The following is a 24,384-nucleotide window of genomic DNA, read 5'->3' as shown; positions in this document are numbered from 1 at the left end:
TGCTGAAGCCTCTACTGGTTCCTGACTCTGTCCTATCCTACCCTAGAGGGTCTAGGCCCTCTGCGGAGGAGGGCAAATGTCCTTATTCCAAGACACTGCACAAGAACAGCCCAGTTACAGGACACCCTGGAGTCCAGAGAGCCTGGTCCTCTCAAGGCCTCTTCCTGGGACAAAACCAAACTATGTGGGACCATCGGCAAGACCCCGATTCCTGACAGGAAGAGCCTCAGTGGGCATCCTGCACACTGTTATCTCAATTTCCTGGGGCAAATGAAGAATTATTATTTATTAAAAATAACAAAATCTCAAAGAGGTACAATGCTGGAGCTGGGCGCTATAAGAGCCAGCCCTGAAGCTGAGACCCAGAGACAAAGCTGGGGCTACCACTTTGCACAACTCATGGGGGCAACAGTCACATCCCGGGTTGATCACAGGCAGGCTGAGGTCTACGTGAATGCTGGCTCCTGGAATTGTGCAATGCCCGACCTGTGCAACAGTAGCCCCGATCCACACCTCCTCAGCCCAGTGACTAAGTTCTAGGAGGAACCACTGGAAATGATGATATAGGTCTCCATGCGGCTCTTGAATATTTTCCAGGATGTTTAACCTTTTTAAAAAAATAATTTATTGGCCGGGCGCGGTGGCTCCCGCCTGTAATCCCAGCACTTTGGGAGGCTGAGGCGGGCAGATCACGAGGTCAAGAGATCGAGACCATCCTGGCCAACATGGTGAAACCCTGTCTCTACTAAAAATACAAAAATTAGCTGGGTGTGGTGGTGGACGCCTGTAATCCCAGCTACTCAGGAGGCTGAGGCAGGAGAACCACTTGAACCCAGGAGCTGGAGGTTGCAGTGAGCCGAGATTATGTCACTGCACTCCAGCCTGGCAACAGAGCAAGACTCCGTCTCAAAAATAATTAAATAATAATAATAATTTTATTGTTTTTGGAGATAGGGTCCTGCTCTGTAGCCCACACTAGAGTGCAGTGGTGTGATCATGGCTCAGTGCAGCCTTGAATTCCTAGGCTCGAGTGACCCTCCCACCTCAGCCTCTTGAATAACTGAGACTACAGGCATGCACCACCATGCTCAGCTAATTTTTATTTTATTTTTTTTTTGAGGCGAATTCTCACTCTGTAGCCCAGGCTGGAGTGCAGTTGTGTGATCTTGGCTCACAGCAACCTCCCTGTCCCGGGTTCAAGTGATTCTCCTGCCTCAGCCTTCCGAGTAGCTGGGATTACAGGAGTGTACCACTGCACCTAATTGTTTTGTATTTTAGTAGAGATGGGGTTTCACCATGTTGGCCAGGCTGGTCTTGAACTCTTGACCTCAGGTAATCCGCCCACCTCAGCCTCCCAAAGTGCTGGGATTACAGGCGTGAGCCACTGCGCCCAGCCTATTTTTTATTTTTGAGACAGTCTCACTCTGTCACCCAGGATAGAGTGCAGCGGCATGATCTCAGCTCACTGTAATCTCCGCCTTCTGGGTTCAAGCAATTCTCCTGCCTCAGCCTCCCGAGTAGCTGGGATTACAGGGGCACGCCACCATACCTAGCTAATTTTTGTATTTTTAGTAGAGATGGGGTTTCGCCCTGTTGACCAGGCTGATCTTGAACTCCTGGTCTCAAGTAATCTGCCTGCCTCAGCCTCCCAAAGTGCTGGGATTACAGGCATGAGCCACCGTGGCTGGCTTGATTTTTTAAATTTTTTATAGAGACGGGGTCTCGCCATGTTGTCTAGGCTAGTTTTGAACTCTTGGCCTCAAGTGATCCTCGCGCCTTGGCCTCCCAAAGTGCAGGGATTACAGGCACGAGCCACCATACCCGGCCTTGTTTAACCTTTCGACAGTTAAGTCAGGAACAAGTTCAACAAACACATTTCTCTAAAACAGGAGAAAAGGGTTTTTTCTCCCAGAATACCTGAACTCTCTCTCTTTTCCAAAGGATGGGCTATACACAGGATGCTGAAACTCTCTTCTTTTTCATTGTAGAAAGTTTCTTCAAAGAGAACGGGCACTGAGAGAAGACAGGCAAAACCAGCTCCTAATTTAATCCTGTTCCCTTGTATAAAGACATCCTGCAAACAAGAAAGCCATCACTGCACCAGCAGCCGGGGCAACCATGTCCCACTCTCAGCCTGGCCCCCGACGCAGCACGTAACCAGACCCTATGGCCTTCACCCCAGTGTGGGTTTGCTGCGGCACAAATGCTCTCCTGTTTTGTTTTGATACTAAAATGTTTCCTCTTTGTTGACCTAGTAACTGTGGCTGCAAGATACCCGAATTATTTTTATTTTTTTACTTTTGAGACAGAGTCTCACTCCGTCACCCAGGCTGGAGTGTAGCGGTGCAATCTCGGCTCACTGTAACCTCCGCCTCCCAGGGTCAAGCAATTCTCCTGCCTCAGCCTCCTGAGTACCTGGCACCACAGGCACCGACCACCACACCCAGCTAATTTTTATATTTTTAGTAGAGACGTGGTTTTGCCATGTTGGCCAGGCTGGTCTCAAACTCCCGGCCTCAGGTGATCTGCCCACCTTGGCCTCCCGCAGTGCTGGGATTACAGGAGTGAGCCACTGCGCCGGGCCCACACGGTGCATTTGTTCATCTTTTTAGTTTCCTTCATTTGGAACAGTGCCTCGGGTCTTTCTTCACCTTTCATGACATTGACATCTTTGTTGTGTATTGCAGACTGTCCCTCCATGTGTTTGGGAGGATTTGTCTGATGTTTCTTGACAATTAGATTCCTGACAATTAGAGAGTTTTACAGTCACATGTTTCTGATAGGAATGCCCTGAAAGGGGTGTTTTACCTCCCTCTGTGTATCCTGTTGTAACGCACATGATGTCAGCTGTTGGAAGGCACCTGATAGCTTTTTTCACTGTTGATGTTAACCATGGGGCATGTGTTGTGTTTTTTTTTTTTTTTTTTTTTTTTTTTTTGCTTTTAAAGCAGAAGCAGGTAGATTCTGAGAGAGGGAGACTTTATTCCCATTCAGGAATGGCCCTGTTTTTCCCGGCATCCCCGTGGTCAGGGAAACCCAGCCACACTGTCCTCACTGGGGCGGGAGCTGCGTTCAGACACGGCAGCTGAGGCTCGTGGCGCTGTGACGGGGAGAGGAAGCGCGGGGTTGTCAGTGCACCTGCTCTCTGCCCTGTGGCTCACAAGACACACTGCTTGCTATTTTCCTGCCACAGATCTCCTCATCCCAGCTGTCAGTCAGCTTAGTTGATTTGTTCTCTTTTGGACACCCAGATCTACAAAGAGGACAGGAGTCGAGCTTTGCGCGGCTGGTCTGTCCCCAGCACCCAGCCATGACCACAGTGAGCCGTGCAGGGAGTAGCAGGTGGGATTCAGCCCTGGCCACACTGCAGCACCAGATTACTTCCATCTCTTAGATAGGGAGAGCTTTCTTTCTTTTTCTTTTCACAAAGAACACAGGATTTCTTCTACTCGAGAAATAGCTCAATGTTTTTTCTGTTGCAACATTTAAAAAGGATCCAGGCCGGGTGCAGTGGCTCATGCCTGTAATCCAAGCACTTTGGGAGACCAAGGTGGGTGGATCATTTGAGGTCAGGAGCTGAGACTGAGCTACTGCACTCCAGCCTGGGTGACAGAGTGAGACTCTGTCTCCAAAAAAAAAAAAAAAAAAAATGCACTGTGTGATTCCAGAGCTAAGAAGAAAAAAAAAGCTATATTATCTGAGTTCGATCACTGCATTGTGGTTACATAAGAGAATGCCTGTTCTTGGGAAATACACTGAACTGTCTTGGGCTTAAGGGCACAGTGTCTGCAACTTAGTCTCAAAAGATTCAGGCTGGGAGCAGTGGCACACGCCTGTAATCCCAGCACTTTGGGAGGCTGAGGCAGGCAGATCATGAGATCGAGACATCAAGACCATCCTGGCCAACACGGTGAAACCCCGTCTCTACTAAAAACACAAAAATTAGCTGGGCATGGTGGCGCATGCCTGTAGTCCCAGCTACTCAGGAGACTGAGGCAGGAGAATCGTTTGAACCCGGGAGGTAGAGGTTGGGTGCACTGAGTCGAGATCACACCACTGCACTCCAGCCTGGTGACAGAGCGAGATTCTGTTTAAAAAAAAAAAAAGATTCAAAATAATAATGTGTCGAGAGAGATAAAACAACCAATGTGTGGTGGCCAGGCGCGGTGGCTCAAGCCTGTAATCCCAGCACTTTGGGAGGCCGAGACGGGCGGATCACGAAGTCAGGAGATCGAGACCATCCTGGCTAACACGGTGAAACCCTGTCTCTACTAAAAATACAAAAAAACTAGCCGGGTGAGGTGGCGGGTGCCTGTAGTCCCAGCTACTCGGGAGGCTGAGGCAGGAGAATGGCGTGAACTCGGGAGGCGGAGCTTGCAGTGAGCCGAGATGGCACCACTGCACTCCAGCCTGGGCGACAGAGCAAAACTGCGTCTCAAAAAAAAAAAAAAAAAACAACCAATGTGGCAAGAACGTTAACAGCTTGGGGGGAAGCATGTTTAAGAGTTTTTTTGACTTTACTAAAACATTTGAAATTATTTCATAACAAAAGATTGTTTTTTGGGTGTTTTTTTTTTTTTTTTCCCCCCAGACAGGGTCTAGCTCTGTTGCCCAGGCTACAGGGGGGTAGCACAATCATGGCTTACTGCAAGCTCAAACTCCTGGGCTTAAGCAATTCTCCCACCTCTGCCTCCCAAGTAGCTGGGACTATAAGCACGCACCATCACATCTGGCTGATTTTTTTATTTTTATTTTTGGCAGAGATGAGGTCTCGCTGTGTTATCCAGGCTGGTCTCAAACTCCTGGCCTCAAGTGATTCTCCTGCCTCGGCCTCCCAAAGTGATAGGATTACAGGCATGAGCCACCATGCCCAGCCGAAACAAAACGCTTTTAAAAACTACAATAGTCATCCCTGATGTCCTATTTGGGGCCAAGAAACTGACAAGCTTTTCATGGTACTGGGATAAAGCAACCTCCTCTGGCTCGGACATCAGCAAGGAGGAGGTGTTCCAGTAACACATGGCAGACACCCCATCACGGGCTCAGGGAGAGACGCTCGGCACCTCCCGGCCTCCAAGGCAGCAGCTGGGGTCCTGCTCACTGTCACCACCTCCCTTTCCTCCACCACAAAGGCAGGGTCCCTCTAGCCCCCCACGGGGCTGCAGCGTGTGTCAAATGCCACCATTGCCAGTAGCTGTGAAAGGCTGAGAACAGGACTCTCTTCCCTCCCCTCTGGTCCCAAACACAGAGTAGGTGACCCTGGCCCACCCACCAAGAAATGAATACCTTTCCATTTAAGGTCTGAAAATGTTCTTCCACAGGTATCAAAATGTAGGACTCAAACTGACAAGTAGACTGGATGCTGCTCGACAGGCTTCCTTTGCAGGGTACTAAGACCTAGAAAAAACAATTTGGGGGAACATTAGACAGACGTGCCATTTACCACCTCAGCAGAACAGGGTGTGCCCAAAGGCGCTCCAGCTGGACACACAGTGGGACCTGCTGGCGGACAGAACGCCCGAGGTCCCCTGCCAACACGGCCACAGTGGCTGCCAGCTGAGTTGATCTGCTGCTGCTGTTGTTGTTGTTGCTGCTGTTGTGATGGAATCAGGCAGAGGAGCAGAACAGTACAAATCCTTCTCCACCTTCAGATACGGAGGCTGACGGCTCCTTCCCACACTTGCTGGGTCCTCCCCCAAGCTAGTGGCCCCAGGCTCCCTGTCTATTCTCAACAGTGCAGTTGCAAGGACCCAGGGGCTCAGGGACAAGTCCAGATGAAGACAGGAGCACTTGCAAAGTACAGAAAAGGGAAGCTAAAAGATCACACCTTCTCCCACCATTCAAAAAAGAAACACGGCCAGGCGCGGTGGCTCATGCCTGTAATCGTAGCACTTTGAGAGGCCAAGGCAGGTCGATCACTTGAGGTCAGGAGTTTGAGACTGGTCTGGCCAACATGGCAAAACCCCTGGCTCTACTAAAAATACAAGAATTAGCAAGGCGCGGTGGCACACGCCTGTAATGCCAGCACTTTGGGCGGCTAAGGCAGGCAGATCACTTGAGGTTAGGAGTTTGAGACCAGCCTGGGCCACATGATAAAACCCTGTCTCTACTAAAGAAACAAAAAACAAACACAAAAACGGAACAAAAAAATTAGCTGGGCATGGTGGTGCACGCCTATAGTCCCAGCTACTTGGGAGGTTCAGGTGGGAGGATCACCTAGGCCTGGGAGGCAGAGGTTGCAGTGAGCTGAGATTACGCCACTTCACTCCAGCCTGGGTGAGAGAGCTGTCTCCAAAAAAAAAGGCATAAAGAAAAGAGTAGGGCCGGGCGCGGTGGCTCAAGCCTGTAATCCCAGCACTTTGGGAGGCCGAGACGGGCGGATCACGAGGTCAGGAGATCGAGACCATCCTGGCTAACACGGTGAAACCCCGTCTCTACTAAAAAATACAAAAAACTAGCCGGGCGAGGTGGCGGGTGCCTGTAGTCCCAGCTACTCGGGAGGCTGAGGCAGGAGAATGGCGTAAACCCGGGAGGCGGAGCTTGCAGTGAGCCGAGATCCGGCCACTGCACTCCAGCCTGGACCACAAAGCGAGACTCCGTCTCAAAAAAAAAAAAAAAAAAAAAAAAAAAAAAAGAAAAGAGTAGAAGGAAACCATCATCCATGGGGAGCCCACCTTGGCCTCCCAAAGTGCTGGGATGACAGTCAGGAGACACTGTGCCTGGTCCATTGTATTATTCTTTCTACCTTTATCTGTTTGAAATTAAACATAATAATCTGAAATTTTAATAAAAAATTAAAATAAAGCGAGGCCCTTAGATATTAGGCTAGAAGAAACGACCTCAAGGCTTCCATGTGGCCTCACCACTGCAGTTGGCAGAAAAGAAAGAAGATCCTAGAGGCCAAAGTGGGCCACAGGCAATGGGATCTAAAGAACCAGTCCTCGGGTGTTCAATGCTTGAAGTCGAAGATGGCCCCCTCCAGCTGCACATGAAGGACTCACACCATCCCATTTAAGGAAGTGCTGTGGCTAGAGGGCCTTCATCTGGTCTCCGGGAAGCAGGAACTTCAAAGGGGCCTCACAGAACTCTGTCCCACTGTGCCCACATGCTGCCCGCTTGTTCGCATCACCTTCTCCGCCTCCCCTACTTGCATAACGCACGCCTGGCCCCATTCACGGCATCCCCACTGCCAAGCACACTACAGGACACGAGGCAGGTGCCCAGTGCATGTTTGCTGGGTAAATCGGGGGCCCTCAGGACCAACCCTTCCCCCATCCAGTTTTCTGGCAGACACAAAACAGAGCTCTAGTTCCTCCTATGCCAAGAAAGAGAGAGGCTCCTGCTGCCCAGAGCATTTCATAGCAAGCAGAAGCCAACGCTGGGCTCTCAGGCTCCACCCACCCCCACAGCAATCCTGCTGAGACTGGGAAGGAGTCAGGCCCGGAGGACGGGGTGGGCAGCTAGGCCAGCGGCCTCCAGGCTATCCCTTAGGGAGCTTCAGACTACTTCTGGAGTAGCTGTGGAGTTTTTACAGCCGGCAAAGACTTTTCAGAGTCACCGGCATAGACAAAGTTCAGAGTTACCGTGAAGACCAGAAGGTAGGGACCTAGAAATGTCAAGGCTTAACCAAAAAATGGTTTATTCTAGCCCCTTTATAAAGAATTTTTAAAATAACAGTAATTAAAGAAAGGCCAGGTGCGGTGGCTCACGCCTGTAATCCCAACACTTAGGGAGGCGGAGGCAGGTGGATCACCTGAGGTCAGGAGTTTGAGACCAGTCTGGCCAACATGGCGAAACCCCATCTCTACAACCAAAAATACAGAAATTAGCCAGGCGTGGTGGCGACAAAAATTAGCCAGGCGAGGTGGCGGCCGCTTGTAATCCCAGTTACTCAGGAGGCTGAAGTAGGAGAATCGCTTGAACCCGGGAGGCGGAGGTTGCAGTGAGCCAAGATCGCACCATTGCACTGCAGCCTGGGATACAAGAGCGAAACTCCATCCCGGGGGCAGCGTGGGCAGAGAAAGAAAGTCCTGCAAGAGCTGCATTTTATGGGGAAAACCCAAAGGAGACAGGCGCCGTGGTGCACGCCTGTCATCACAGCACTTTGGGAGGCCGAGGCGGGTGGATCACTTGAGTCCAGGAGTTCGAGACCAGCCTGGGCGACAGGGCAAAACCCCGTCTCCACAAAAAATACAAAAATTACCCAGGCATGGTGGTGCATGCCTGTAGTCCCAGCTAAGGAGGCTAAGACAGGAGGATCACTTGAGCCCAGGAGGTGGAGGTTGCAGTGAGCCAAGATCACGCCACTACACTCCAGCATGGGTGACAGAGCAAGACCCCATTTCAAAAGAAAGAAAGAAGGAAAGAAAAGTCAAATAAAAAGCAAGAATCTGCCTGAGTGGCACCTACTCCAGGGCGCCCTCCTGCTTCCTCCTCAGGCTGGATTAAGCACTCCACAACTGCCCACACTGCCTTTCGTCCTGACACTCATTCCTCTGGCCTGCAAATGGCCGGTTTCTGGAATTCCCTGAAGGCATGCCAAGTTCCCTACCGATCGTGTAACCCTGAAACCTGGCACGGTGCCTGGCATGGAGTGGATGGCCACAGCTTGTTGGCAGCATCTATACTAAATAAATCCTGAGAACTGGAGCAGGGGTCTCAGCGCCCTTAGCTTGGATGAAAGTCAGTTCCTGGGGCTTAGAAGACATGCCGCTGGGTTCCCAGACTAGGCCCCCGGAGCCTGCTTACCCCGTTAAATCAGACACCTCAATAAAAGGACCAAGTTTAATCTCCTTTGAAATTTTTGTTTTACTTATAGGCAAAGGGGACGGTCCCCTGGTGCACCTGGGAAACCTGGAGGACTTCCAACCCTGCGCTGCAGCCCCAAGGACACAGACCTGCCCAGCGTGCTCTGACGACGCCGCAGGTGTGTAATTAGCCGGATAGCTGTAAGCACAGCGGTGACTTTTAGAAGCAGTGGGGGTGTCACGGGCCTCTGAGATTGAAATTTGAAATCTGGGTGAGCACAGGAGAAGGCACTTCCACTGTCCAATCAGATAGCAGAGGAGGGCAGGAAGGAGACACCTGCCTGGATGCGGGGGCGTCCCCACAAAAGGAGCACCTGGGAAGGAAGGTGGCTCGAGGTGTGGCTGGGTGGGGGTGGGGAGGGAAGGAGTAGTCAAGCTGCGCGCTCAGCTGCCCCACACACACTGCTGCAGGGCCACACGGAGAAGAGGCGGCCCAGCAGCGTGGACGCAGGGAGAAGCATGGCGCAGTTCACTCTGCAGGAGACATGTTTTTCTTTTGTTTTGTTTTGTTTTTGTTTGTTTTTGTTTTTCGAGGCAGAGTCTCCTTCTGTTGCCCAGCCTGGAGTGCAGTGGCGTGATCTTAGCTCACTGCAACCTCTGCCTCCCAGGTTCATGCGATCCTCCTGCCTCAGCCTCCCGAGTAGCTGGGATTACAAGCGCCCACCACCATGCCTGGCTAATTTTTTGTATTTTTAGCAGAGACCAGGTTTCACTGTGTTGGCCAGACTGGTCTGGAACTCCAGACCTCATGATCCGCCCGCCTCAGCCTCCCAAAGTGCTGGGATTACAGGCGTGAGCTACCGTGCCCGGTCAAGACACATGTTTTTAAGCGGTGATTTCACATTTTTTGCAGTCTGATAAAAGACTCTGATCTCCAAGGCAGACTCAAGGGCAGTCAAACTTGGTACAAGGTCACGACCAGCCTGGGCAACATAGTGAGACCCTATCTCTACCAAAATATTAAAAATGAAATAAAGTTGGTACGATGCCCAAACTTCATGGAAAGATACTTGGCATTCAACTGCTGAGGCCACAGAGATCCCTTAGAAGTGACAAAAAGGATGGCATCTATGTTGCTCAGGCTGGAGTGCAGTGGCTATTGAGAGGTGCAATCCCACTACTGATCAGCACGGGAGGTTTTTTTTTGTTTTTTTTCTTTTTGGAGATAGAGTCTTGCTCTGTCGCCTGGGCTGGAGTGCAGTGGTGCAATCTCGGCTCACTGCAACCTCTGCCTCCAGGGTTCAATGGATTCTCATGCCTCAGCCATCCAAGCAGCTGGGATTAACAGTGCGCACCACCACACCTAGCTAATTTTTGTATTTTTAGTAGATATGGGTTTTCACCATGTTGGCCAGGCTGGTCTTGAACTCCTGACCTCAAATGATCCGCCTGCCTCGGCCTCTCAAAGTGCTGGGATTACAGGCATGAGCCACTGCATTGGCCTAACTTTTGTAATTTTTGTAGAGACAGGGGTCTCAATTTCTTGCCCAGGCTGGCCTTGAACTCCTGACCTCAGGCAATCCTCCTGCCTTGGCCTCCCAAAGTGCTGGGATTATAGGTGTGAGCCACCATGCCTGGCCAACTAAGTGCTTTTCAGCTACAAGTCATGGGATTCCACTCAAGCTCACTTTAACAAACGAGGGATTTTGAATGAACTTTTCTACCTTGTCGCCTTCCTTTCGGGGACACCGGAGAATGGAGATTCTTCTTAGGCTGTACCATCCAGGGTTCCCCCACAGAACCCCAGACCCTCACTCCAGCTCCTCCTGAGATCCAGGGCATCCACAGGAACTGCTGGGGTCTACAGGGGGCAGCAGTGAGCCTCTGGTCTTCCTCAGCCTTGTTTGGTGTATTTGTATCAGTGAGGTTGCCCGTCATGTTGGCACAGGCCTATAGTCCCAGCTACTCAGGAGGCTGAGGCAGGAGGATCGCTGGAGCCCAGGAGCCCTGGGATGTCGTGAGCTATGCTGATTGCATCTCCATACTAAGTTTGGCATCAGTATGGTGACCTCCCAGGAGTGGGGGACCACGATGTTGCCCAAGGAGGGGTGAACACTGCCAGGCTGGAAATGGAGCAAGTCAAAAGTCCTGTGCTGTGCCGGGCACAGTGGCTGTGGTCAAGACAAGCCTGGTCAACATAGTGAAACCCCATCTCTGCTAAAAATACAAACATCAGCCAGGCATGGTGGTGGGTGCCTGTAATCCCAACTACTTGGTAGGCTGAGGTAGAAGAATCGCTTGAACCCAGGAGGCGGAGGTTGCAGCAAGCCGAGATAGAGCCACTACACTCCAGCCTGGGCAACACAGTGAGACTCTGTCTCCAAAAAAAAAAAAAAAAAATGCAAAAATTAGCCAGGCATGGTGGAGTGTGACTGTTGTCCCAGCTACTCAAGAGGCTGAGGTGGGAGGATTGCCTGAGCCTGGGAGGTTGAGGCTGCAGTAAGCCCTGACTGTGCCACTGCACTCCAGCCTGGGCATCAGAGTGAGACCCTGTCTCAAAAAAAAGAAAAGAAAGAAAAAGAAAAGCTTGGAGTGGCAGCCACCGGGCTCAGTAACACCATGCTGAGCAAGATAGAGCTTCCCTAAAGAGCTTCCACAGAAATAACTATGCCACAGCGTGACACTTCTAAAAAGCTAAAGATATATATGAATATATGCACTTGTCTAGACAGTAGTTTAAATATCATACAACGAAGATAGGAAGGGAGGAAATAGTCCTGCAGTATAGTCAGGCCCTCCCTGATCCATGCCTGCCCTGCATCCTGTACATTTCCTCTGCAGCACTCACCACCATCGTAATTAGTATGCACTTGCTCAGTAAATGATCATCTCTCACACTAGAATTTAAGCTCCATGAGGGTAAAGATGATGATCTATGGCCAGGCATGGCAGCTCACGCCTGTAATCCCAGCACTTTGGGAGGCCGAGGCAGGAGGATCACTTGAGGCCAGGAGTTCAAGAATAGCCTGGGCAACATAGTGAGACCCCATCTCTACAAAAAATAAAAACCAGCCAGGCATGGTGGCACAAGCTTGTAGTCCCAGCTACTTGGGAGGCTGAGGCAGAAGGACTGCTTGATTCTAGAGGTCTGAGGCTGCAGTGAGCCATGTTCACATCACTGTACTCTAGCCCAGCCTGGGGGACAGAGCAAGACCTTATCTCAAAAAAAAAAGGTAGTGATGTGTGTTTCTGCTTCTTGGTGAATCCCCACCATCAAGCCAAGTGTCTTGCATACAGTAGCTTTTAAAAATTGCTGTGGAATGAACTGATGACAATGAATGATGACAATGAATGCCTTTGGTGAATTTTATGAGATTTTTATTTGGAAAGAGCGATATTCTCTAATTTTTTAAATAATGAACTTTTTGGCTTCTAAAATCTAAAGTAAGAAGATTGTGGTGAAGAAATATGAATCACAAAACTAATCATAAAAACTGGAAAAGATGTCAAGAAACCTAGCTTCTCTTTGGGAGACGGAGGCGGGTGGATCACTTGAGGCCAGGAGTTCGAGACCAGCCAGGACAACATAGTGAAACCAAATCCCTACTAAAAATACAAAACTGAGGCCGGCTGTGGTGGCTCACGCCTGTAATCCCAGTATGTTGGGAGGCCAAGGCAGGTGGATCATGAGGTCAAGAGATCGAGACCACCTTGGCCAATATGGTGAAACCCCGTCTCCACTAAAAATACAAAAATTAGTTGGGCGTGGTGGCGCACGCCTGTAGTCCCAGCTACTCAGGAGGCTAAGGCAGGAAAATTGCTTGAACCCGGGAGGCGGACATTGGAGTGATCCGAGATTGCGCCACTGCAATGTAGCCTAGGTGACAGAGCAAGACTCTGTTTCAAAAAAAAAATTAGCCGGGCATGGTGGCTTGTGCCTGTAATCCCAGCTACTCAGGAGGCTGAGACAAATCGCTTGAACCCGGGAGGCAGAGATTGCAGAGAGTCAGAGTCGAGATCGTGCCACTGCACTCTAGCCTGAGCAACAGGCTCAAAAAAAAAAAAAAAAAAGAAACCCGGTTTCTGATGGCAGAGCTTGGCCTGGGCAAAATGAATGTCAATTCCGGCCCAGGCATGGTGGCTCATGCCTGTAATCCCAGCACTTTGGGAAGCCGAGGTGGGAGGATCACCTGAGGTCAGGAGTTCGAGACCAGCCTGGCCAACATGGGTGAAACCCCATCTCTACTAAAAACACAAAAATTAGCCAGGCGTGGTTGCACACACCTGCAATCCCAGCTACTTGGGAGGCCGAGGCAGGAGAATCACTTGAACCTGGGAGGTGGAGGTTGCTGTGAGCCAAGATCATGCCACCAAACTCCAGCCTGGGTGACAGAGCAAGACTCTGTCTCAAAAAAATTAATAAATAAAAATAAAAATAAATGAAAGTCAATTCCAGTGTCCCTGAGAGGCCGCTGAGAACCTGAAGCCACACTCAGCTAACCTGACTTCTCCTTCAGTTCAAACCCTCAGACACCTCACATACCTGAGTAGAGTCGCCCCATGGGATAAGAGAAGTGGATATGCCCATTTGAGAGAGTAGGAGACAACAGACAAAAAGATGACACAAGACTCCTCAAGCAGAGGCCACAGATGACACAAATGCACCCGGGACACTGTGTCCCCCAGTGCTGTCTAAGTAGAATGCCCACCAAGTTCACTGACCTGAGAACTGGAAAGATCCACAACACGGGGCCTGCCCTCTGTCCAGGCAGATGCCCCCACCGTGACAGGTGACAGCGTCTCCTGCCTGCTTCTCACTCCTGTTACCGGGCTGCCCCTGAAGGCTTCTGAGGTTGTGGCCTCTACCACAGAAGTTCTTTCATCATGGTGCTTTCCCTTTGGAAAAGCCTTTCGAAGCAGTCTATGAATGCATTTACTCGGTCCCTTATTCTATGAGGGCGAGCACTCACCTCCCAGACAGACCAGGACTCGTGAGGCCCCAGGGAGCAATTCTTTTTAGCCCTGGAGAAGCCCCCATAGGCAAGAGAGAAACAAGAGACCACCACAGCATGAGACCAAGTGTCACTGGTTGTGCTCCACGAAAGGGCACAGTTAGCCACAGGCGGGGGCCGGAAGTTCAGAGAAAGTATTACAGCCTGGACTGCAATCCCAGGAGGCTTCCTGGAGGGAGCGGCTCATGGGGGCCCCTCGCTGCTCACTCAGAGACCAAGCGCACTGCTGGGAGCTTGTTAAGCTGGGTTTATAATGAACTCCCTCCAAACTGAGTCTTAGTCTACCACGTGTCTGGAACCATTCATGCCTCAGGGCAACCCTGAGGCTCAGCGCACTTACGATGCCGTGGATTTGGGCCACTTTGCTGCACAAGTCGGGGCGCCACTTTTGCAGAGCCAGATAGAAAGGATTTTTTAGGAGGTCTTCATCATACAGAGCCATATGGACTTCAGATGGGTCAGAGCAAATCTCCTGCAACAAGGGAGGGAAAAGCAGTGAATGGCCATTTTCGAATTTATGTAACACATGAAAATCTGCATGTGGCATTTTCTCTTTTTTTTCTGAGATGGAGTCTCACTCTGTCGCCCAGTATGGAGTGCAGCGGTGCAATCTCAGCTCACTGCAACCTCTGTTTCCTGGGCTCAAGCAATTCTCCTGGCTCAGCCTCGGGAGCAGCAGGGACTACAGGCGCCCGCCATCACGCTCGCTAATTTTTGTATTTTTAGTTAAGACAGGGTTTCGCCATGTTGGCCAGGCTGGTCTTGAACTCCTGACCTCAGGTGATCTGCCCACTTGGCCTCCCAAAGTGCTGGGATTACAGGCATGAGCCATCACACCCGACCTGCATCTGGCAATTTCTAAAGAGCATCCTCCAAAAAAAGAATTCATGACTGACTCCACCTGGAAATCTCAAATATAACCCACCAATTCCAAGATGACCTATTTGTTGGCTGATGTGTAAATTACGTTCAGAAAATCTTGTTAAACTCCAAGTCTTGGCTAAAGTATAAATGGCTATTTTTAGAACATCCTACATGACCAAAATTATGACACTCTCAAGATACTCATGTATTTTTAATGAAATATTTTAGCACACGGAAAAGTACTGAGTAATAATGCAAACCTAGCACCAGAATTAAGGAATCGTGACATTTTGCCATGTTTGCCTCAGATTTTCTTTTAAGAAAATCAAGTAGAAGGCAGGTATGATGGTTCATGCCTGTCATTCTACCACTTTGGGAGCCTGAGGCAAGAGGATCCCGTGAGCCCAGGAGTTTAAGACCAGTCTGGGCAATACAGCAAAACGCTCATCTCTACAAAAATAAACAATTATCTAGGTGTGGTGGGTGCCTGTTAGTCCCAGCCACTCGGGAGGCTGAGGCAGGAGAATCGCTTGAACCCAGGACGCAGAGGTTGCAGTGAGCCGAGATCATGCCACCGCACTCCAGCCTGGGCGACAGAGCGAGACTCCGTCTCAAAAAAAAAAAAACGAAAGAGGCCTGGGAGAGCTCCTTTGCTCCTCCGGCCACGTGAGGTTACAGAGAACAGACAGCTGTCTATGAAGCAGGCCCTCCCCAGACACCCAACCTGCAGGATCTTCACCTTGTACTTCCAGCCTCCAGAACTGTGAGAAACACATTTCTGTCATTTTCAAGTCATCCAGTCTACAGTGTTTTGTTACAGCAGCCTGCATTGGCTGAGATAGTGAGTATAAAGTCATATCCCACTATTTTTAATTTTCACTGGTTCATTAATTAAATGAACTAAATTTCTTTATGTTTTGTAAACTGCCTTATGTCTTTTGCTCACTTTCCCACTGGGTTGTTGGCCTTTTTCTTAGGATTTATAGTTCTTTACACATCTGTATACTAGAGTAAGTTTTAAATACCATCTTCCAGGTTGGCTATAATCACAGCACTTGGGAAGGATGAGGTAGGAGGATCACTTGAGGTCAAGAGTTCAAGACCAGCCTGGGCAACATAGCGAGACCCCATCTCCACAAAAAAAAGTTTTAAAAATTAGCCATGTGTGGTGGTGTGTGCCTATAGTCCCAGCTACTCAGGAGCCTGGGGCAGGAGAATCACTTCAGCCCAGGAGGTTAAGGCCACTAGGAGCCATGATTACGCCATTGCACTCCACCCTGCGTGATGGAGCAAGACGCTGTCTAAAAAAATACATATATATATATACACACACACGCACATACACTCACACCATCTCCCAGTCTATAACTTGCTTTTTCATTTTGTCAAATGGATGTGTTCAGAAATAGAAGTTTGGATGTTATTTAGTTATTTTGAGACAGGGTTTCACACTGTCGCCCAGGCTAGAGATGGAGTCCAGTGGCATGATCGCAGCTCACCATAACCTTGAACTCCTGGGCTCAAGTGATCTCCCACCTCCCACCTCAGCCTCCAGAGCAGCTGGGACTACAGGCACGCACCATCACACCCAGCTTTTTTTTTATTTTTCATTTTTTGTAGAGATCAGATTTTTGCTGTGTTGCCCAAGCTGAACTTGAACTCTTGGCCTCACGCAATCCTCCCACCTCAGCCTCCCAAAACGCTGGGATTACAGGTGTGAGTCACTGTGTCTGGCCAGAAATTTTGATGTGAATGGGAAGTCATCCCTCAATATACTTGGGGGATTGGTTCCAGGACCCCCTTGTATACCCAAGTCCATGCATACTCAAATCCCATGGTCGGCCCTGTGGAACTCACATGTCTGTGTCAGCCCTCCATATAGAAAAATTTGCAACCTGTGAATACGGCATTTTCAACCTGAGTTTGGTTGAAAAAAACCCATGTAAGTGGGCCCACACAGTTCAAACCCGTATTGTTCAAGGGTCAACAATAGTTGGATTTGCCACTCTTTGACTTTAAGGTCAGTGCTTTTAGAGCCTTAGGAAGTCTGTAACTGGCATGTCTATCCTCTGGCAGGTCTTTTTGCAAAGTGACTTCACTATTCCCCCATCAGAAGATAGAATAGGCCAGGCACGGTGGCTCACACCTATAATCCCAGCACTTTGGAAGGCCGAGGCAGGCGAATCACTTGAGGTCAGGAGTTCGAGATCAGTTCAACCAACATGGCGAAACCACATCTCTACAAAAATACAAAAATTAGCGGGGAGTGGTGGCATGTGCCTGTTATCCCAGCTACCTGGGAGACTGAGGCAGAAGAATCGCTTGAACTCAGGAGGCAAAGGTTGCAGTGACCCGAGATCCTGCCACTGCACTCCACCTTGGGCAAAAGACAGAGACTCAGTCTCAAAAAAGAGAAAAAAAAAGGAAGCAGACTCATTTCCGCAGGCCCTGAATCAGAGCCAGCCCTGTGACTTGCTTCAACCAACAGGGAGAATCGATGCTGTACAATTTATGAGTGTCAGCGTCAAGAGGTCTTACAGGGGCCAGGCACAATGGCTCACTCCTGTAATCCCAGCACTTTGGGAGGCCAAGGCAGGTGGATCACTTCAGACCAGGAGTTAGAGACCAGCCTGGGCAAAACAGCAAGACCCTGTCTCTACAAATAATAAAATACAAAAATTATGGGCCGGGCGCGGAGGCTCGCGCCTATAATCCCAGTACTTCGGGAGGCCGAGGTGGGCGGATCACGAGGTCAGGAGATTGAGACCATGGTGAAACCCCGTCTCTACTAAAAATACAAAAAAAACTAGCCGGGTGCGGTGGCAGGCACCTGTAGTCCCAGCTACTCGAGAGGCTGAGGAAGAAGAATGGCGTGAACCTGGGAGGCGGAGTTTGCAGTGAGCTGAGATAGTGCCACCACACTCCAGCCTGGGTGACAGAGCGAGATTCCATCTCAAAAAAAAAAAAAAAAAAATTTTCCAGGCGTGCTGGCACGTGCCTGTAGTCCCAACTACTTGGGAGGCTGAGAAGGGAGGATCGCTTGAGCCCAGAGTTTGAGGCTGCAATGAACTATGATTGAAACACTGCACTCCAGCCTAGGCAACAGAGTGAGACCCCATCTCTTTAAAAAACAATAAAAAAGCCCAGGTACGGTGGCTCATGCCTCTAATCTCAACACTTTGGGAGGCCTAGGCAGGTGGATCACTTGAGGTCAGGAGTTTGAGACCAGCCTGGACAACATGGTGAAACCCCCTACTAAAATACAAAAATTAGCCGGGCATGATGGTATGTGCCTGTAATCCCAGCTACTCGGGAGGCTGAGGCAGGAGAATCACTTGAACCCAGGAGGCAAAGGTTGCAGTGAGCCAAGATCGCACCACTTCACTCCAGCCTGGGTGACAGAGTGAGACTCTGTCTCAAAACAAAACAAAAAAACTCTTAGTATATTTAAGATATAAGAAAAATAAATGTATATACATACACATACACTTATATAAGGCCTTGCAGATTCTCATTCTCATTCTCTTGGTACCCCAAGATCCCAAAGCTGTGAAGAAGCCCATGTGATGAAAGGCCATGGGGGAAGAGCAAGGCCAAGGTGGCCCAGTGAGCACAGCCAACCTGCCAGCAGAATACAGCCCCTTGAGGGAGCCCAGCTGACACCAGCAGAGGAACCACCCCCCAACTCACACAACGTAGGAAGTAATAAACTGTGGCAGTTTGAAGCCACTACATTTTGGGTTGGTTTGTTACATAGCAAAGGCTACCCGAAACCACGTCCTTTCCAATTTCAAAGACATAAAGGTAGTCCTTATGATTTCTAAAAATATTAAAGTTTTCTATTTTTAGGTCTTCAGTCTATCTGGATTTTTGTATGTGCTATAAATCAAGTGTCCAATTGTATTTCTCCATACAGAAAGGCAATGGTCCCATCATCATTTTTTGAATATTCTATCTATTTTGCACTGGTTGATAATGCTACTGTTGTCACATTCCAAGATCCCACGTATGTTTAGCCTGTTTCCAGGCTCTTTTCTGTTTCAAGGGTCTGTCACATGTGAGAAATACAATTATGTATATATTACACAGAAATACACAATGTCATTTTAAATTTTCTATTAGCACATTAAAAAAGAAACAGGATGCAATTAATTTTAGCAATATATTTTATCTTTTTTTTTTTTTTTTTTTTTTTGAGACGGAGTCTCGCTCTGTCGCCCAGGCTGGAGTGCAGTGGCCGGATCTCAGCTCACTGCAAGCTCCGCCTCCCGGGTTCACGCCATTCTCCTGCCTCAGCCTCCCGAGTAGCTGGGACTACAGGCGCCCGCCACCTCGCCCGGCTAGTTTTTTTTTGTATTTTTTAGTAGAGACGGGGTTTCACCGTGTTAGCCAGGATAGTCTCGATCTCCTGACCTCGTGATCCGCCCGTCTCGGCCTCCCAAAGTGCTGGGATTACAGGCTTGAGCCACCACGCCCGGCCCTATTTTATCTTAATATATCCAAAATAACGGTATTTTCAACATGTGACCATTATTTATTTTGTTTTTTAGAGACAGGGTCTTGCTATTTTGCCCTGACTAGAGTGCAGTGGCAATTCACAGGCCGAGATCACAGGCATGATCTCAGCTCACCGCAGCCCTGAACTCCCAGCCTCAAGCAATCCTCCCATTTCAGCCTCCCAAGTAGCTGGGACCACAGGTATATGTCACTGCACTTGACTTGATCATTATTTAAAAGTTATTGGCTGGGCACAGTGGTTCATGCCTGTAATCCCAGTACTCTGGGAGGCTGAGGTGGGTGGATCACCTGAGGTCAGGAGTTCAAGACCAGCCTGGCCAACATCGTGAAACCCCGTATCTAGAAATATACAAAAATTAGCTGGGTATGATGGCGACTGCCTGTAATCCCAGCTACTTGGGAGGTTGAGGCAGGAGAATTGCTTGAACCCAGGAGGCAGCGGTTGCAGTAAGCCGAGACTGTGCCATTGCACTCCAGCCTGGGCAACAGAGCAAGACTCTATCCCCAAATAATAATAATAATAAAAAGTTCTTAATGATGGCTGGGCACAGTGGTTCATGCCTGTAATCCCAGCACTTTGGAAGGTCAAAGCAGGTGGACTGCTTGAGTCCACGTTCGAGATGAGCCTGGGCAACGTGGTGAAACCCTATCTTTACAAAATACAAAAATTAGCCAGGCTACCTGGGAGGCTGAGACAGGAGAATCGCTTGAGCCCAGGAGGCAGAGACTCCAGTGAGCTGAGATCGCACCACTGCACACCAGCCTGGGCGACAGAGTGAGACTCTGTCTCAAAAAAAAAAAAAAGAAAAAAAGAAAAAAACGATTATTAATGATATATTTTACATTCTTTTTTATTCCCAAGTCTTTAAAATCTCGTGTGCATTTTACATTGACAGCACTTCTCAATTCATACTAGCCACATTTCATGTGCTCAATAGCCACTAGCAGCTATTATACTGGACAGGGCAGCGAGAGACCACATATAAACATTTATTTTACATGACTACAGCTTCATAATAAGCCTTACTATCTCAGAGAAAGGCTTCCCTCCCGCTTGTTCTCCAAAGGTTATTCCTTGTCCTTTACAATATCAAATGAATCAGAATCAGCTTGTCAATTACATGAAAAATCCTATGAGGATTTTTACTGGACCCGCACTAAATTCATGGACTGGAGAGTGAATATCTTTATAATTACGAATTTTTGTTTTCTTTCTGATACATAGTCTCACTCTCTCACCCACACTAAAGTGCAGTGGCATGATTTCAGTTCACTGCAACCTTTGCCTCCCGGGTTCAAGCAATTCCCCTAACTCAGCCTCCCAAGTAGCTGGGATTACAGGCGCCCACCACTACATCTGGCTAATTTTTTGTTGTTGTTGTTGTTGTTTTGAGAGGGAGTCTTGCTCTGTTGCCCAGGCTGGAGTGCAGTGGCATGATCTCGGCTCACTACAAGCTCCACCCCCCGGGTTCACGCCATTCTCCTGCCTCAGCCTCCCAAGTAGCTGGGACTACAGGCGCCCGCCAACATGCCTGGCTAATTTTTTGTCTTTTTAGTAGAGACAGAGTTTCACCATGTTAGCCAGAATGGTCTCAATCTCCTGACCTCGTGATCCGCCTGCCTCAGCCTCCCAAAGTGCTTGGATCACAGGCGTGAGCCACCACGCCCAGCCTAATTTTTGTATTTTTAGCAGAGACGCAGTTTCACTATGTTGGCCAGGCTGGTCTTGAACTACTGACCTTAGGTGATCCACCCGCCTCAGCCTCGAAAAGTGCTGAGATTACAGACATGAGCCACTGTGCCCAGCCTGCTTTTTTTTTTTTTTTTTTTTTTTTTGAGACAGAGTCTTGCTCTGTTACCCAGGTTGGAGTGCAGTGGCACGATCTTGGCTCACTGCAACCTCTGCTTCCCAGGTTCAAGAAATTCTCATGCCTTGGCCTCCCAATTAGCTCAGACTACAGATGCATGCTACAACACCAGCTAACTTTTTGTGTGTGTTTTTTGGTAGAGACGGGGTTTCACCACATTGGCCAGGCTGGTCTTGAACTCCTGGCTTCAAGTGATCTTCCTACCTCGGCCTCCCAAAGTGTTGGGATTACAGGCGTGAGCCACCACACTCAGCCCTATAATTATGAATTTTATCATCCACATATATGGTATATCTTTCTATCAATGTCTTCTTCGATGTCCTCCAACTTTTCCATAAGGATCATATATGACTTTTATTAGACTATTTATATATTCTGTATAGACTTTTTTATAGCTGCTGTTGTGAAAGGGGTTGCTAAAATTAGATTGCTTATTATAGGTAAGGTTCTAAAAGCAAAAGCCAAATGGACTTACATCAGAGTCACGCTGTACAGATAAAATAAGAATCAGTATGGAACACACCTACCACTACCATCAGAACTAGGACTTCTGAAGCCAGAGTAGACCCTTCCATGATTCATGACCGAAAGGTCTGTGAAGCGCCAAAAGAAGATTACAGGTCAGTGTTCAACTCACTTTAGGAAATAAGCCGTTTGAAGGATGTTGCTGTCTGTAGACTGCTCCATGCGGCTAACTAATGTGAACCACTGCTTTGCATGTTTCATGAAACATTCTACAGCTGTTCCTCATCGTCCCTGGTCTGCTCCTCTGAACCAATGAGCTCTCAGAGAGGATGCCTACAAAATGGGCACAGAAAAGGAGATCAGATTTCTTTTTTTTTTTTTTTTTGAGACAGAGTCTCAGTTGCCCAGGCTGGAGTGCAGTAGCACAATCTCGGCTCACTGCCACCTCCGCCCCTGGGATCAAGCAATTCTCCTGCCTCAACCTCCCTCGTAGCTGGGATTACAGTTGTGTGCTACTACTCCTGGCTAATTTTTGTATTTTTAGTAGAGATGGGGTTTTACCATGATGACCAGGCTGGTCTCAAACTCCTGACCTCAAGTGATCCACCTGCCTCGGCCTCCCAAAGTGCTGGGATTACAGGCGTGAGCCACCACACCTGGCCAGGAGATCAAATTTCTAACCACATCATCGCACCTCTCTGAGCCTCCATCTGGGCCTGCACCATAGAGAATGCTAACACCTGTCTGCAGGATTCTTTTTTTTTTTTTTTTTTTTTTTTTTTTTTTTTGAGTCTCGCTCTGTCGCCCAGGCTGGAGTGCAGTGGCCGGATCTCAGCTCACTGCAAGCTCCGCCTCCCAGGTTTACACCATTCTCCTGCCTCAGCCTCCCGAGTAGCTGGGACTACAGGCACCTGCCACCTCACCCGGCTAGTTTTTTGTATTTTTTAGCAGAGACGGGGTTTCACCGTGTTCGCCAGGATGGTCTCGATCTCCTGACGTGATCCGCCCGTCTCGGCCTCCCAAAGTGCTGGGATTACAGGCTTGAGCCACTGCGCCTGGCCTCTGCAGGATTCTTATGAGGATTATTTACAAGCCACCTTCACTATCTGTGACACGCAGTACTGCATATCAATGTAGCAACAGTTACTGGAAGCTCACATGGGACTTTTGTGAGAATTAGAAACAAGCACCCGACTTCCCAGGGGACGCAGCCCTGTACAAGGGTGCTGGCTAGTGAGCAGGTCCTAGGCCACATGCTGCACAGCCCCTGCTGCTGGGCAGTGAACAACCTGCCCACAATGTGAGCACAATTTTGCCCAACAATTACATATAATGGCTCTCTTGCTAATGTTTGACATTTTCCCTCAACAACTTATTGTCTTTATAAAAAGGTACTTTATTTTTTGTTTTATTTTATTTTTGTTTACTTTTGTAGAGCTGGAGTCTTGCTGTGTTGCCCAGGGTGGTCTTGAACTCCTGGCTCAACAGGCACATGCCACCATCCTTGGCCTAAAATTTATTTATTTTTTTTTTTTTTTTTGAGACGGAGTCTTGCTCTGTCGCCCAGGCTGGAGTGCAGTGGCGCAATCTCGGCTCACTGCAAGCTCCGCCTCCCGGGTTCACGCCATTCTCCTGCCTCAGCCTCCCGAGTAGCTGGGACTACAGGCGCCCGCCCCTGCGCCCGGCTAATTTTTTCTATTTTTAGTAGAGACGGGGTTTCACCATGGTCTCGATCTCCTCACCTTGTGATCCGCCCACCTCGGCCTCCCAAAGTGCTGGGATTACAGGCGTGAGCCACCACGCCCGGCCCTAAAATTTATTTTTTAAAAAATCTTATTACTACTTTAAATAGAAAACGGTATCACTTCCAATGAAGAGAACATCATCTTAAAGTTAAAAATTATAAAGGTAATTAATGCTATTTAAAACCTGATAATCCCAGCACTTCGGGAAGTCGAGGTGAGCGGATCCAGCCTGGCCAACATGGTGAAACCCCATCTCTATTAAAAATACAAAAATTAGCCGGGCATGGTGGTGCACACTTGTAATCTCAGCTACTCGGGAGGCTGAAGTAGGAAAATCACTTGAATCCAGGAGGTGGAGGTTGCAGTTAGCCGAGATCATGCCATTGCACTCCAGCCTGGGCAACAAGAGTGAAACTCCATCTCAAAAGACAAAAAAAAAAAAAAAAAAAAACCTCATTAGATGCTAAGCTTGAGCTTGAGCCTGGGGACTTCTCTCTTCATTAACATGAGAAAATCAGCAGCTATTAAAAAAGTGTAAAGTAAATTTATCCTTGATACAATTAGATGAATGAAATATGAAACAGGAGCTACTCTCTCACTATGTAACAGGGATCCAGAATGCCTCCTTGGGAAAACACTATGCATACGTAACTCCATGATGAATTCTATTCCTTGGGAATAATGGTAAAAATAGCCACCATTTGAGAGAGTCCTTGTACCAGGCACTGTGTGATAACTTCTATACATCCTCATCTTTACTCGCTCACCTTTATTTATTTACCAGTTGGGAGTCTCACTCTACTGACCAGGCTGGAGTGCAGTGACACAATCATAGCTCACTGCATCCTCCAACTCCTGGCCTCAAGCAATCCTCCCACCTTAGCCTCCTAAAGTGCCACAGTTACAGGCCTGAGCCACCTGGCCTAGCTAAATTTTTTGTTTTGTTTTGTTTTTGGTAGAAACAGGGTCTTGCTATGTTGCCCAGGCTGGTCTCAAACTTCTGACCTCAAGTGATCCTCCTGCCCTGGCCTCCCAATGTGCTTGGATTACAAGGCATGAGTCACTGTGCCCAGTCCTCGTCTTTTTTTTTTTTTTTTTTTGAGACAGGGTCTTGCTCTATCACTCACGCTGGAGTACACTGGTACAATCACAGCTCACTACAGTC

General features: G+C 48.7%; 1 protein-coding gene across 3 annotated transcripts in view; it reads right to left on the bottom strand.

Moving 5' to 3' along the window:
• Positions 1–24,384, bottom strand: part of ANKRD27 (ankyrin repeat domain 27) — an 80,561-nt gene that overhangs the window by 49,417 nt on the left and 6,760 nt on the right. The window contains exons 2-5 of one of the 3 annotated variants that reach the window (XM_050771976.1): positions 21,647–21,807; positions 14,100–14,231; positions 5,287–5,397; positions 1,918–2,074 (exon numbers count right to left, since the gene is read on the bottom strand). In XM_050771976.1, coding sequence (XP_050627933.1) covers positions 1,918–2,074; positions 5,287–5,397; positions 14,100–14,201 — 370 coding nt within the window. In that variant the 5' untranslated portion in view covers positions 14,202–14,231; positions 21,647–21,807. Of the gene's footprint in view, positions 1–1,917; positions 2,075–5,286; positions 5,398–14,099; positions 14,232–21,646; positions 21,808–24,384 lie in introns of those variants that run through there. The other 2 variants (XM_050771975.1, XM_050771977.1) reach the window with 2 other exon arrangements.

This window comes from Macaca thibetana, chromosome 19 (assembly GCF_024542745.1).
Source record: "Macaca thibetana thibetana isolate TM-01 chromosome 19, ASM2454274v1, whole genome shotgun sequence".
Lineage (NCBI taxonomy): Eukaryota > Metazoa > Chordata > Mammalia > Primates > Cercopithecidae > Macaca > Macaca thibetana.
Note: the sequence above shows the minus strand (reverse complement) of the source record. Positions and strands in the feature narration are given on the sequence as shown.